The sequence below is a fragment of the Arctopsyche grandis genome, chromosome 4 (assembly GCF_051622035.1).
Source record: "Arctopsyche grandis isolate Sample6627 chromosome 4, ASM5162203v2, whole genome shotgun sequence".
NCBI lineage: Eukaryota > Metazoa > Arthropoda > Insecta > Trichoptera > Hydropsychidae > Arctopsyche > Arctopsyche grandis.
In genome coordinates this window covers 8,040,817-8,055,035 of record NC_135358.1, presented here as the reverse complement: position 1 = coordinate 8,055,035, position 14,219 = coordinate 8,040,817, and the positions used below count along the sequence as shown (strand labels likewise).

At 34.0% G+C, this 14,219-nt stretch overlaps 1 protein-coding gene across 1 annotated transcript in view; it reads left to right on the top strand.

The window, feature by feature from the left end:
* LOC143911235 (uncharacterized) overlaps window positions 1–14,219 on the top strand; it is a 120,668-nt gene that overhangs the window by 51,793 nt on the left and 54,656 nt on the right. The window contains exon 4 of the mRNA XM_077430048.1: window positions 689–853. Within this exon, the coding sequence (XP_077286174.1) occupies window positions 689–853 (165 nt within the window). The remainder of the gene's footprint in view (window positions 1–688; window positions 854–14,219) is intronic.

Here is a 14,219-nt window from a genome sequence, read left to right as displayed (position 1 = left end):
AATTTCAACATAGATATCTCTGTGTATATTAATTGATATGTTTTAAAATTTACTTTGTATGATACTAATAATACTTGTATCAAATGTAAAATGTTTCTGGCCAGGAAGGCGCATTGAGTTTACCTGTTAGGCCTTCCTGGTAGAAATTAAACAAATAATTAAATAAATAAATTTGACACGATTACTCTTTTGAATATTCAAGTATGTATGTATATACGCAGCTTTCTGCTATTCTTCTGTCTATTAAACGGAAACGGAAATATAGGAAAAACTTATGCTTATTAAAGAACCATCTTAATTTCAACTTTGCCTTTCGGAAATTCTTAGCTATCCGTTGACTTAATGCTCCTTTTTAAATACATACATTGATAAGACATTTTAATTACAGTTTTCCAAGAAAACGTATGTTAAACTATTATATTATTATAATCCTTATTTTTTAACTCGTACCTACCGAGGAAACATGCAATCTTCTTCAAGACCATGAAATTGGTTGCGTGTTTCATTTAAAAAATTCATACACACACGGCTTAATTTTACGGTTATTCACCTCGATTATTATGCCCTCATAAGTGAAACTTTTAAACATGATAAATATATTTCAGAAGGAAATCGATATTTCATTATTGAAATAGATTCAATGGTGCGAATATCAAAGTATGAATTGGTCGATTTTTTGTTGTTTCAGGGGCGGCTAAGAAGCGGGACACCAGTGTCGCAGGTCCGGGTAGAACCTTAAGCCCTACTGGGCCCCCGGGGCCCCCAGCACCCTCTCAGAACCCCCCTGCACCTCACCTCACACCCAGGAATCGCACCCCACCCGCAGCCAACGGGCGACCAGTGAACTCGCTCGGTAAGTAACACACACTATTAGTGACCGAGGAGGGTTCACGGTGAATTTGTAGGGCTTTGGACCCTTCCGTGCCTCGAATTTAAAACACCTATTTAGCAGTGTTCACTTTTACAATCCACGTATTCATTATTTTCCGCTGAATATAATCCGCGATGAATTATTTATATGTGCATATATAATAATACATATTTCATTACATAAGTATGTACATATGTACGTACTGGGTACGGTGTACTCGATTAACGAAGTTTTCTATGAGAAAAGTTTTCAATTCAACTTTGGAGAGACCCACCGCACTGCCGTATTGTGATGTTAAAATATAGCTTTATATTTTATTGTGTACTTCTTTGCCTCGAAAAAAATTTTTATCACGACTTTTATACAGCGGGTCAAATTTATTACACGACGAATAACCTTTTTCGAACAGTTTGCGGCGAATTGATTTCTTGATAAACCTATTAATTATATTTAAGTTAAGAGTCATTGCTTAATAAGGCTATGAGAACAACACGCAATGTGTCATATAATCGTATTAGTTTTGTAATACTATTTGTATACTTAACTGTTGTTTTTAAAATTGGTGTTTAAATCTTTGAATCCTTTGATTTATGAATGTAAGACAAAGATTACTGGCGGTAAACCGGGGAGAGTGTATCGTATAACAAAGGTTTGTTCTAAAAAAGTAAATATTTGTCTTATTTTCCTCGGATTTTTCTTTTTATTTTGGGGGTGAGCAAACTTGCCAGTCCCTGTCCTTTTTATTTCAACGTCAAGTGCTCTAATCTCTTTTCGTATGATTGATAGTCATGAAGCATAATCGCTGTTGTACATTTAGCATTTAAATTTAGTAAATTTTATATATTAAGCAAGATAAAAATTTCATCTTTAGTTACTTTTCTCACGTTAAAATTAGTCTCAAATGAATGTTTGATTACAAACTGATAGCTATAGGATTTATGTAAATCAACATCTAAAAATTTTTTTTGGATGACTTCTATTATGTTCTTGATTTTGATAGCATAATATAAATTCATATTGTCTCACATCAGAGTTTTCGGATTTTATCTGACAGCAGTTGAGATGGTATTAAATGAAATTAGTATCAGAAATAGACATGAAGCATCGGAGGGAATAACCTACCGTGATATTAATTTTGATGGAAAACTTCAGCTACGTTTAGTATCGATTTTGTTACTTTAAAAAAATATATTAAATATAATAATAAAAAAATACGTCTGACGATCTAAGATCTGTCAATAAAAACTGGACGTAATTTTTAAGAAACATTCGTAGAGTGATTGATAGTTAATTCAACGCGATAATTAATATAGATTTCGAAAACGACGTTTGCCACCAATTTCAACGTCAAATTAATTATGCAAAGCTCCCATTTTCCGGCGAATTTTCCAATTTTCACGGCTTGAAAGCTCAGCGTTGACGCTTCAAACTCCCACGCGTGACATTTACACGAGTCGACACTACCGTTTTGGTCGTCCCGACGACAACAATATATCGCTGCAACGTGCCTATGAATAATTAATGTTCTTCATCGAATAAATTAATTTCCGATCGATACGCAGGACCATTCTTTCCGAAAATGGCCGCTGGAGATGTCGTGGTGTAATATTACGCGATTTTCTTGTATGGACACCTACGCGTAACACGGACTCTGCCAGATTATGTGTTTGCTTGACCTTCTCGGTCCATTTTCACAGCACAAGTATACCCCCTCCACATCCTTTTGTCGTGTTTAATAATGGCCATTTCCATTATGGAATCCCCCCAAGTAATTTTCGCATGAAAATGTAATAAATACGCACAAACGCTTTTTTTTGTACCGTGCGATGTGTTCGAATTTGGGGCTTTCCCCGCCGCGTTGGGTAATAATGTACAGTCGATGGGGTTGCTATTGTGTTGGAAATTCGTAATGCGCTACTTGTGAGTTGGCACAAATTAATTTTCACTTTAAATCGATAGATGGAAAAGTCTACTACTTAAAAGGTCGACAAACTCACTTATGCCAAATAGAGGAAGCTCGCCAAAGTTTGTACGCTGGTAATCCCATTACGGGCGATTTCAAGGCTTCTGCGGCTTTCTGCACACCATATCGATCATATCAGAATCCATCAAATTTAATAAAGTAAAAAAAAATCATTTCCTTAATAACGCATCGTAAACACCGTTAAAAATTTTTCGCAGACACGCGACGAGATGTCCCGGAAAAGTTTCAATATTAACGTCACGCATTTGTCAGGCTCAATGCTCTCGTTTGTAGAATGAATGAAAAACCTTTTAAGGTTAATGCTCATTTTAAATGCCAGATAAAGTTAATGCCAACTGTCTTCAAATGGACAGTTCCAGGTTACTTGGTTTAGAATTAAATTTTAGCGGGGTTATTCGCATAAAAGGAATACGTTTGTTTACAAAATGGTTGACTCAATATATGTATGTCCATACATATGTAGATATTACTTTTGGTCATTTATTTATTTAAGTATAAGTTTGAGCCGTTGTGGCATTACAGGAGTCCCTACTGCGCCACAATGGTCGAAAAATACAGAGAGATGAGAAAATTAAAAATATATACATACATATGTATGTATATATTGCATATACACAGACAACAATAGCATTATAATGACAGCAGATAAAGTAAAAATATCAAATAATAAAATTCATAGTAGGGAATGTCTTGCACCTCTGGCCAGCACCAATATATATTGCCAGCCGCAATTACAAAACATCCCTGCGAGGCCCAAATGGAAGAGAAAACATCTAAATTACACTCATACATCACATTTAATTATGAAAATAATGATGAGCGCAGGCTACCAGATAAATAGGTTAAAATAATCTCCTATAAATTAAATATGTAAACAATATGTCATAAATATATATACAACAATAACACCCATACAATTTTCAAATAAAGAAAGTCAATTTCGCGTTGTTTCCTATTCGTAAATAAATATGCAGTAAAAATACTGTGAGATATCTAGCTGGCTTATGAAAAAATATTTCATCCCACTCAAGTATCATTGTATTCTACGACAACGTTTCTCAAAGTATGATCCGTGAACGTCTGGTGAATTTTCTTGTTCAGCTGAGGAATTTTATTAAAAATATTTTATTTGAATATATAGATATGTAAATATTTTTCCTGCGTTAAATGACCAATTTTGTGAAATAATTGACATTCGTCAAATAAGTAAGCAGGCTTGATAGAAAAACTTGCAAATGTTCGTATTATTAATTAGAGTCAATAAAATTATTGAAAAACTCAAAACGTACATACATTTATTAAATTAGGCAAACATGTAATAAATTGGGGCTGAATTATATTTTTTTACAAGCTTTTTATTATCTTCACTCTGTTAGTTCCATGAAATTCTTGCCCATCAGAAACTTTTGATCTGATTTTGAACCACTTCCACTCTTTAGTACGCTTTGAAATTTTACCGACATACAGACGTTAGCTAAAATTTAAGTTAGCTAATGTTAATATTAAAATTACATCGGAATCTCTTGTCAGATCAAAGCGATGACAAAGCGATAGTAAAAATGACTTTTTTCACTCTCACTTACTGTCATCTCATATTTAAAATCTATAGTACAAATTGGTATAATAAGTGACTAATGAATCGTTTTAAAATTAAAGTATTATATGAAAAATGAAAGGTTTTATTAACGATGTTGCTTCGATTTATTTAAGTGTTTTGATGAAAGCAAACTTTTAAAGTTCTTTAATATTGTAGCGTGAACGTTTAGAGGGGTTTCCAAGATCAGTGTGAAAGGCGCAGCACTAGTGGAGAAGGTTTATTAATAGTTTATTGTTCTTGATCCGTCGGCCTGCCAGCTCCGAATGAAGCACGGACCAAAACCGCCTTATATTTTTACCCATCGGGTACTCTCCGCACAGAGAGATCATTGGTTGATGAGTTGCGAGACCTTATTGGCTGTTGTATAGAGCTTGTTCATACGTTGAGGCCTTTTTGGCGCGAACGCGAGATCAGACGATTTGCGCTAGTAAACCAGTGGTCGACGAGCGCCAATCACCTAATCTCTACGTTACATTATGATGCTAAGTAACATTAATAACAATTTATTATACCGTTGCTTACTACCATAAAATTTTATGTGATATTGATATGTTAAAAATATACTGAAGTGAGCTTATACTTATTTTTTATCGATTTTAACATAGTTTTGTTATTGTACTGTTTGGCTAGAAGAAGGATACATATGTTATGTACATATCTGCTGTGGATGCTGTGGATGCTGCGCATCCCTTAAAATTTACGTCAAAAATATTTTCATACCGTTTGTTTTCTGAATTTAGTTTTATTTCTCTTTCATTTATTTTTGATTACGTGATTATGATATATTCGATCTTTTCTCTAATCCAAAATTGACATAAACGAACATCCCCGTTGAAAGGCCGTAGCCGATGCTTGTTTCACACCAAGCTCGTATTGCCTTGGATGCTGAAGTTATCTACAAATCTTTTGCGCATGCGCACAAGTAAGCTGTCACTCTTGCGTATGCGCATGAGACATGAGACGACTAAATATATGTTAATAAATATAAGTATGACAATGTTTGGAAGAATAAAATAAAATTTTAAACTGATTGTGTTCTGGACAGCATCCTCTGGTTGAAAAATCACCGCACGCCACTGGTACATACATATGTATGTATCCATACATTTAATAGGAACGTTTATAATTGGCGATCGATACTTAATCTCAATACGTCGATGTTGCGGTTTAAAATTAACAATGTGTGTCTGAAGGTCTTTCTAAGTATGCCGTAATAACAATAGAGTCCATAAAAATATTATCACGGCTTAATTAGGGGCGGTGCACAGACAATGTCGTACTCCAGCAGATCAACCGAGACACTATTATGAATTTGCTCCACGAGTCAACAATAAATTTCCACTCGACGACGCCACTGGCGCGAGACGCACGCGAGCTCCTCACTCTTCTGCCAGTGGCGTCTCACCACGCCGAGTTTTTTTTATTTTTTTTTATTATTTTTTTTTTATATTCATCACTCTTGTTTAGTTGGACGTCGCGAACCGGAACGCCGCAACGGAGTCATTCAATTTACCGGAGGTGCAATTTATGCCCCGTTCAGTGAAAAATCCGAAATCGCCCTCACACATCTTCACGATGACTGCATATCGTTCACGCTCCGACGATGAGGGATTTGTAACCCGACATTTCTTCGCGAACCGGCCAGTCTTCGTCCGGGTCGCGACGAGTGCGTATTATCTATGCGAAGTGTGTACATGCTGGGAAATAGTTTCGATATCGCGTAAATAAATATCCGAAAGTGTGTGCTGGGATGTTGCTTTGAGAAGAAATTCCGACGCCGACTATGGAATATGCTACAAAGGAAATGTATTGTTACATGTGATTGATTCGGATTTGTGTGTATTTTGAGCACATTTTCTTGATTTCTTGAAGGGTTTCCCGTGTTTTGGAACACTCCTTTGTGTATATATTTTACAAGTATGTCGCATTGTACCTTTATTTATCATTACGATAATATATCATTTTGTATTTATACAGATATGGATATTTTTAAAAGCCATATTAGACCATACTTTTGCTTATCACTCATCCGATGCAAGTGTTACGTATTGCATTATATTGTCTAATGCAAATTAAAACACAATCGATTATTCGTGGCATTGGTTCTTGACCTTTTTCGGCGTCAGTACCATAAGGAATATTTTGATTTATGTAAATATATTATTTGAACCAATTTAAATTATACATCATATTTATATACATATGTACATAGTATAAAACACAATTCGCACAAGACGAGGCTTTAATTCGCTTATAATAAAGTGGTTTCGTTTTATTTCTTAAATATCCAATTTAGTTCATGAATAGTATATTTTCATTATTTTATCAAATAATAGAGTTCGTTAACTAATTCATGCGATTAAATTTCTCAATAAACATACGTTAAGTTTCGAGTTTTCTTAATATATGTACATATATACAACCAACAGCGTGGAATAGTGGTTAGCATTTATGCTTTCGAACATAGTGGTCGAGGGTTCCAGTCCCACTGGTTGCTGCTGACCAGACCTTGGTTTGTGACTATAGGTTGATCATTTTCTATCAGAGATTGCCAATTTATCTGATTTTCATTGAAACTTTTCCAACAACTTGGCAACCTTTACCCATTTCTTGCAGTTTTCGAGTTTTCAGCATCTCGACTTTCGCTGATTCGTATTAAAATTCGAAAGCATATACATATGCTAACCTCTAGTCCAAGCTGCGGGTTATATATGTATGTACAAGATGCTGGTTATATATGTATGTATGAATATACATATTTATATTAGCATTCATTAATTAATGCAGTTGACTAAATTGTTCGTTTTATATGTACGCGTTTAGTTGAAACTAATGAAGACTGCCCAGTAGTAAAATAACTCTAATAATACCAAACTCTTCCTAGAAACTTACAACTGTATAGCCACTATTACGAATGCATCAGTGGTGCTACATTCAAGAAAACTGTCAAACTGACAGAAGGCTCGTCAGTTGCTACAACTTATTACAATGAGTTAATATTTCTATAATTCCACTGTACATAACTTCAAGAACAAAAGGGAAATTTGATGAGTTTACTGGCATGCATACCTCCTATTCATCCTGATCAAAATTGTAGTAATTTTGGACATTAAATATTGAAAAAAATATATTTGCATCGATTTTTAATGCAATAATATGCCTGTGAATGTATATTCGCGATAAAATAATGATGGCGAAATTTTAAATGATAAACTAGTAATGCAAGCTCTAATCAGAACATCTTAGTCGACCAATTCAAATCGGGTATTTTTCCCCTTACTGCAAACAGCGGTGAAATGAAGCATTTGATTTTTAAATGCTTTTTATTATTACGAAATTATGTTCACAATACATCTTATATCTATTTTAATAGCTACTGATCTGCTGATCATTTTCTATTTTACAATTTTAATTTAATTTGGTTAGTAATCATAGTATTATATTATTTTAATGTTAATGTACAGCATAATAGGAGAAAGAGCTCAAAAACCTATTTACAATTCTTATAAATGCTCATAATATATCTAATACATAATATTAATTAAAGATTCTCTAAAGTCGATGACCTAAAGCAGATTGTGTTTAGGTAATCTGTGTATATACCTGAAGGGTATAGACTTTTTGTTGTAATCACCGAGACTCTTCACAAGTGTGTTAGGATGGTTATTAGTGATTCTGTCATAGAATCTACTGGTTAGTTTGTTAGTAATGTTAGTTGTTAGTAATGAAGCATAGTTATCGTTTCGCGGCTAAAAACATAATGTATATATGTGTATAGATCATCAATCTAGCATCGTAAAATTAAAGTGTTGATATAAACAATAAGTTGCGATAGTGTTACAAGAAGATTAGCACTTGCGTAATTGTTGCGATCGCATTCCAGTGGACAGCATGTACTTACCATAATAATAATAACTGCTTATGGTGAGTTATTACATACATTCGATGGATAATTATCGGCGTCTGTGCGTATACCGTTTCACATCCGGATACAGAGTGATTTAATTAAACGCACTGTTGCAGTTCGTTATTGTGTGTTGTAATCATTTCAGAATCTCATATGGCTTTTAACGATTTACCTGCGTTTCCACGCTTAATTATACTGATCGTCGCGAGAGATACACGTTTGATCTCTTGAAAACCGGTTAGCGACGGTCGGGAAAGATCGTATTGTTCTAGAGGCGTTTTCCGGATTTTCCGCAACACTTAAATCTCCCTTGTAGTCAGGACCTCGTCTAATTGCGTGAAAGATAAGATAGTTACGCCGTTGCTTTTATCTAGATTAGATACGCTACGAAGGAGTTTCAGTACGGATTTGCAACCGTTTTCACATTAGTCGACCTGTGTAGGATCGTCAAATGACTTTGTTTTTTGTTGCGATTTCAGTGATGTTAGATATGTGTGTGTGTGTGTGTGTATTTCTGCATTCGCATCGCACACCTGTCTATTGTTGTGGATTTATGTGTGTCACTTGTGAAAAGCGATTTGTGATAGTTCCATGGCATCTAAAGGTCAGTACATTTACCATAACCTGAATTATGCAAATGAAAAATGGTGCAAAAAATAAACGTGATAGTGGAGGACTTAATATAATTGGGCTGGCGCCGTTTGAGAAATTGCGTTCCGGTGAAAATCTGCTTTTAATTTTCCGACATAATTTTCCCGACGAGGCGTGCCTTATCGCAACGACGACCCCTAATCGCTTTTAATAGTTAATTTGATTTTCCCGTGCTAGTATGTTTAAATATATACAGGAATATAAATTAGTTGAATACACAAGGATAATTTAACTCGTCAACAAAAGCCGCTCTCATTTCAACTGCAATTATTAATTTGTTTTTAATTTTGGATTCCGTAGATGACTTCATGGAATAATCATCGTGCATATTATTATGGTGTCTTCAATTATAATATTGCATTGTTAAAAACTATGCAAGTGTGCACAGTAAGGATGATATCATGATCGAAAGAAGTCTAGAATTATTATTGACTATATGAATAAACTTGTATGTACATATGTAACTGAATATAAAATTAGACGCTCAACTTGGCACTAGACTATATATGTAGATTAGAGTATAAAACCATTTTAATATTATATTATATTTCAAGTGGATACGCTAAACGATATTTTATTATGAAATATTCCGACGTTGAAAATTTACGATATTCGATACAAAATGCTGTTTAATTGAAACATTAATCAACCCTTTTATATCTTGACAGCTTTTCGTATCATATACATATGTACATACATACATATACGTGTAGTACATTTGACTGTCTGTCTAAATCAATAATATATGGACTATTTATTATACTTATGTATATGCTACAGTTGATGTGTATCTTCCAGTTGTAATATATTTTGACTAGTTAGTTATCTAACATGGAACCAACTATCGTCATTGTTGAAGTGTATTTTCAGTTGTAATATATTTTAACTAATTGGAGTATATTCCGTCTAATCCACGTAAGTTGATTCATATGGCGAACTGTACATTCCAACTGGGCAAAATATACTACAGCTGAAAATACATCTCAACTACATATAAGTTGGTACCAGGTTAAATGGAGAGGTTACATTTTCGTGAAAAGTCACTCGACTAGTAAATTGAATTGGAAAGTCACATTTTTGTTTTGAACACATTCTTAGATTTATTGTAATACGATACACATTACCATAATTCGTAGTACCTAGCAAATATTAACGCATTTTTGAATTCTGAAGCATCCGTAAAAACATCAGAACTGTAAACTGTTTTATTACAAGTTCATCATCAGAACTGTTTTATTACAACGGGCGTACATTGTCGAAAGAGTGTTTGCGCTCTTGGAGTTATAATTCGTGGAGTTGATTTGTATTCGAATATGAATGACCTAAAACGCCAGTTGGAATACATTACAAGTGAAAATACACTTCGACTGTAACTTATGTATGTACAAAGTAGCAAACTAAAGAATTCCGTGAGCTAACTGTATTGGCAACACTTTTATGTCAAACCCAAGCATTATTCACAATACTTTCCAAGCTTAATGAAGGGCTGTGGAGTCGTTAAAAGTTCCGACTCCGGTTTCGATCTACTGTTACGACTCCTTGACGTTTTCTATTTTGATGTTATAAGCAAAAATAGTAGGAAAGCTGCCTTTTGTAAGTGTTAATGTTAATTTGTTTAGTTATCACAACTCTTACTTTTTACACTTTTAATAATATAAAAAACACACAAAATCCACAACCACATCTTAGAGTATTTTTTTAGTGTGTATTGTATTGTATTTATTTAAGAATATTTGGGAAAGGCTGTATAGCCGATGGAAAGGCTTTGTTACAATACAAAAAAGTTATTTAATGCGAAACTACAACAAAAAAAACAATTAAAAAAGGAAAATATATTTTACTGAAAGAAGAATTCCAAAAACCCCCAAATTTTAAAGAAGTCAAGTTTATCTTTAAAAGGATTTATGTAGGTTACTACAAATTACCAATTCAATAGATATACTATTCCAAATATCAACATTTGAAAAGAAGGATTCTCTATTTATTTTGAAGTAAATATATTTTTGGAGTCTGTACCTCTCAGATGAGTGTTTTTGTTTAACGTAAGGAGGTTGATCATGTGACAACATTGTAATGGTTATTTATAATTTTATAAACTCCAATTACATCACCTCTCATTCTTCTCGTCTCTAAAGTGGAAAGATTAATTATTTTCAATCATATCGTATGAAAGTAATTAAAAGCTCGGAAGGCAATTTTATAATTATTCGTCGAACCTTTCCTAAACACACAACGTCCTTTTTAATATTAAGGTTCCAAATGGTGTAGGCAAATTCCAGTTTTGGTCTAATATAGGTTTAATAAATTTTGTATTAGTATAAGTATTGATTCAATGTTGGTACAGAATCCCCGATTTACTGGGAAAAATATATTTCCCGGTTGATCCAAATACCCTACAAAGGAACGGAAATTAAATATTGGAGACCAAATATTTACGCGTATACGTATGAATAACTTATTCATAGGGTTTTTGTATGATTTTCATTTTTTTGATAAAATAATTTCGAGTACGATTGTTGTAGCAGTTGTTTCCAGGTTAGTTAGTTACTAATAAATGAATTTGAACCCAACTATACATATGTATGTAGACTTTAAAGCCCATAAAAGTAGTGCGTATTTACCACATTTCCCCTTTTCCTATTGTACATAATATGAAAACATAACATTGATTTAATGATGCAATCAAAGGCATTCGACGTTGGCCAATAGTGTGGAAACAATGCGGCTAAAATCGCGATAAAAGGTGTGTTCTCTAACAGTTTAGCACCTGTTCAAAGCCTTCGACGTAAACGTCATAAAAAAGACATGTCGAACGTTCGTACAAAAACTTGCTATTTATAGTGAATATTCACTGTAATGTCAACTGAACCGATGATGAATGATCGCCTAGTATTGATGTAACATCTACATATGTATGCACATATCGTTAGAAATTTGCTTGCTGGAATCGATACTATGACTAATTACGCAGTTTGCTTTATAACGACCTAAAGTTTCGTATTCCCTTTTGGCCGAATCAAAATATTATAGTTATCCATTATGTTCTGATGGGGTTTGTTCCTTTGAAATATTGAACACACGTAAGGGAACAAACACGCAATATCTAAAGTGTTTGTTCGGGTCTCTTTAGAAAACGTAACATGCCAAGTATGTATTTGTTCCTCGACCTACCACACCTCAATTTTAAGACTCACACACTTCTATTATAAATTTCACTACGCAACAGGCGAACGCATTTAGTCACGTCTCCGGTGCTTTTGAAGTGGGGAAAAAAGGGGTCATTCAGTGTAGAAGAAGTACTTTGAGTAGGTAAAGGTGACCGAATAACCTCATCTTCTTCGACTTTGTTCACACGTTTGACGTGGAGAAAGGGACAGCTCTCTGACTGCACATGTGCGAGTTAAATCGATAATTGAAGTATGGATGGGATATGTGGATGTGCACAACGGATATTTGCATATTAGATGTGGTGTGAGACTTAGGACTGAATATGTATTGAAAGGAATTTGCATATAGCAATTAAAATTGTTGACGTCAATTTGGATGGTCGATCCTTGGGTCTTTTGGCAGTGGAATTTTGTACATACATACATACATAGTAGTTAGTGATAAAGACTGCTCATATTAGTTGTATAGATCTATCTGTCAAGTGTAATGTCTTGAAAAAGGTCATAAGCTGGTAGTAAACATTTCTTTCACACATGTTTATGGTGACACTAACGCTAGCCATAGCTTTCCTCTAACAGAAAGATCCTTCAGATTGTTTATATGCGATCTTATATGAGGCTTAAGAGGTGGAAATTTTCAACATGAACTCAGATTTTCTTGTTTCATATCGTTAAAACACAATTTTGATATATTTAAACAATTTAGATCCATAAAAAAAACATATATGTAGTTAGTCGTCTTTTTCGTGTTTGTCAAAAAATAAAATTATACGAAGCAATTAAAACTTACGTACTTATGTATAAGCAGTAGTTGAATTGAAATGGAATGTTGTCCTGTAATACTCTATTGAATCATAAAATCCTTCAATTTTTTCTAAAATATATTTTTACATTCAATTTAATTCACATTTATTTTATTTTTAAGCAAAGTTAAACAATTTAAGCGAATCGGTTGCTTTGAAAAATTCTCTTGGAATGTTCTCGGCAGTGAATAGGGGTTTTCAAAAAGTTTTTTTACAGATGTGCCTTGGGTATAATGGTCCGTTTATATTATGCAAAATTGCACGCCAACAGCTCGGCACAACACTGCACGGAAAAGACAACTTCTGTTCATACTAAACAGCACCGCTCGTTTTTGGCACGTTCGTACTTATTCTCATTTTATGAATACAATACATCTTCTTGTTAGATCCATTCACAAAAGTCGAGACATTTTGGTACATTAATTTCAGGTTTTCTGTTTAATTTCAACTTTAAACACGTATTCTTAGAGTAGCTGCTTCGTAAAAGAATCCTATTGATTTTTAGAGAGGAGAAAAAGAAACTGAAAGACGATAACGATAAGTACGATTGAAGGTCTATCCAGCAGTTCACAGCACAGCGGCTCACGTAAACGTCAGTTTATATTCATACTTTACAGCACCGCACGTTTTGGTTTATTTACATAAGTTTTGGACGAGTGCAAGGCAAAATCGGCTTATATATACATTACAGAACGCACTTGCTACTATGACGTCACGTCGTGCGTGAATATTTCTACAGTGGCCAAAGAAAACCGGGTTTTCTTGACATGTACTGCCGTATAATATAAATAGATCGTCACATATGTATATGAATGTGTCCGTATGGAATGTACTGAATAATATTTTTCGTACTGTTGTTTACGTGCAGTTGCCGGCTTGAACTGTACTGGTATAAACGAACCATTAAAATTTTGTTGAGCACTGACTCAATTACCAAAGCTTTGTAAAGGTCCGAAGGTCGACCACTAGATTATAATCTTTGAATTCAAACATTATTCTTGTCATTCATATTTTGATATATGATTGTGTATCTTTTGATTTCAATTTGCATCATTGGATTGTTCTTGTTTAACGACTGTAAACTTATATTACCAGCCCACATGCACCGTTTGCATTGTTTTTACCCTTCGATGCACACAGGACTTGATCAAAATGCACGTTTTCTCTTATCGGTAATTCAACTAACGGGAATTTTCCTGTCGATATCATTTTCTGTACGATGCTTCGAAGTTTTTCCTC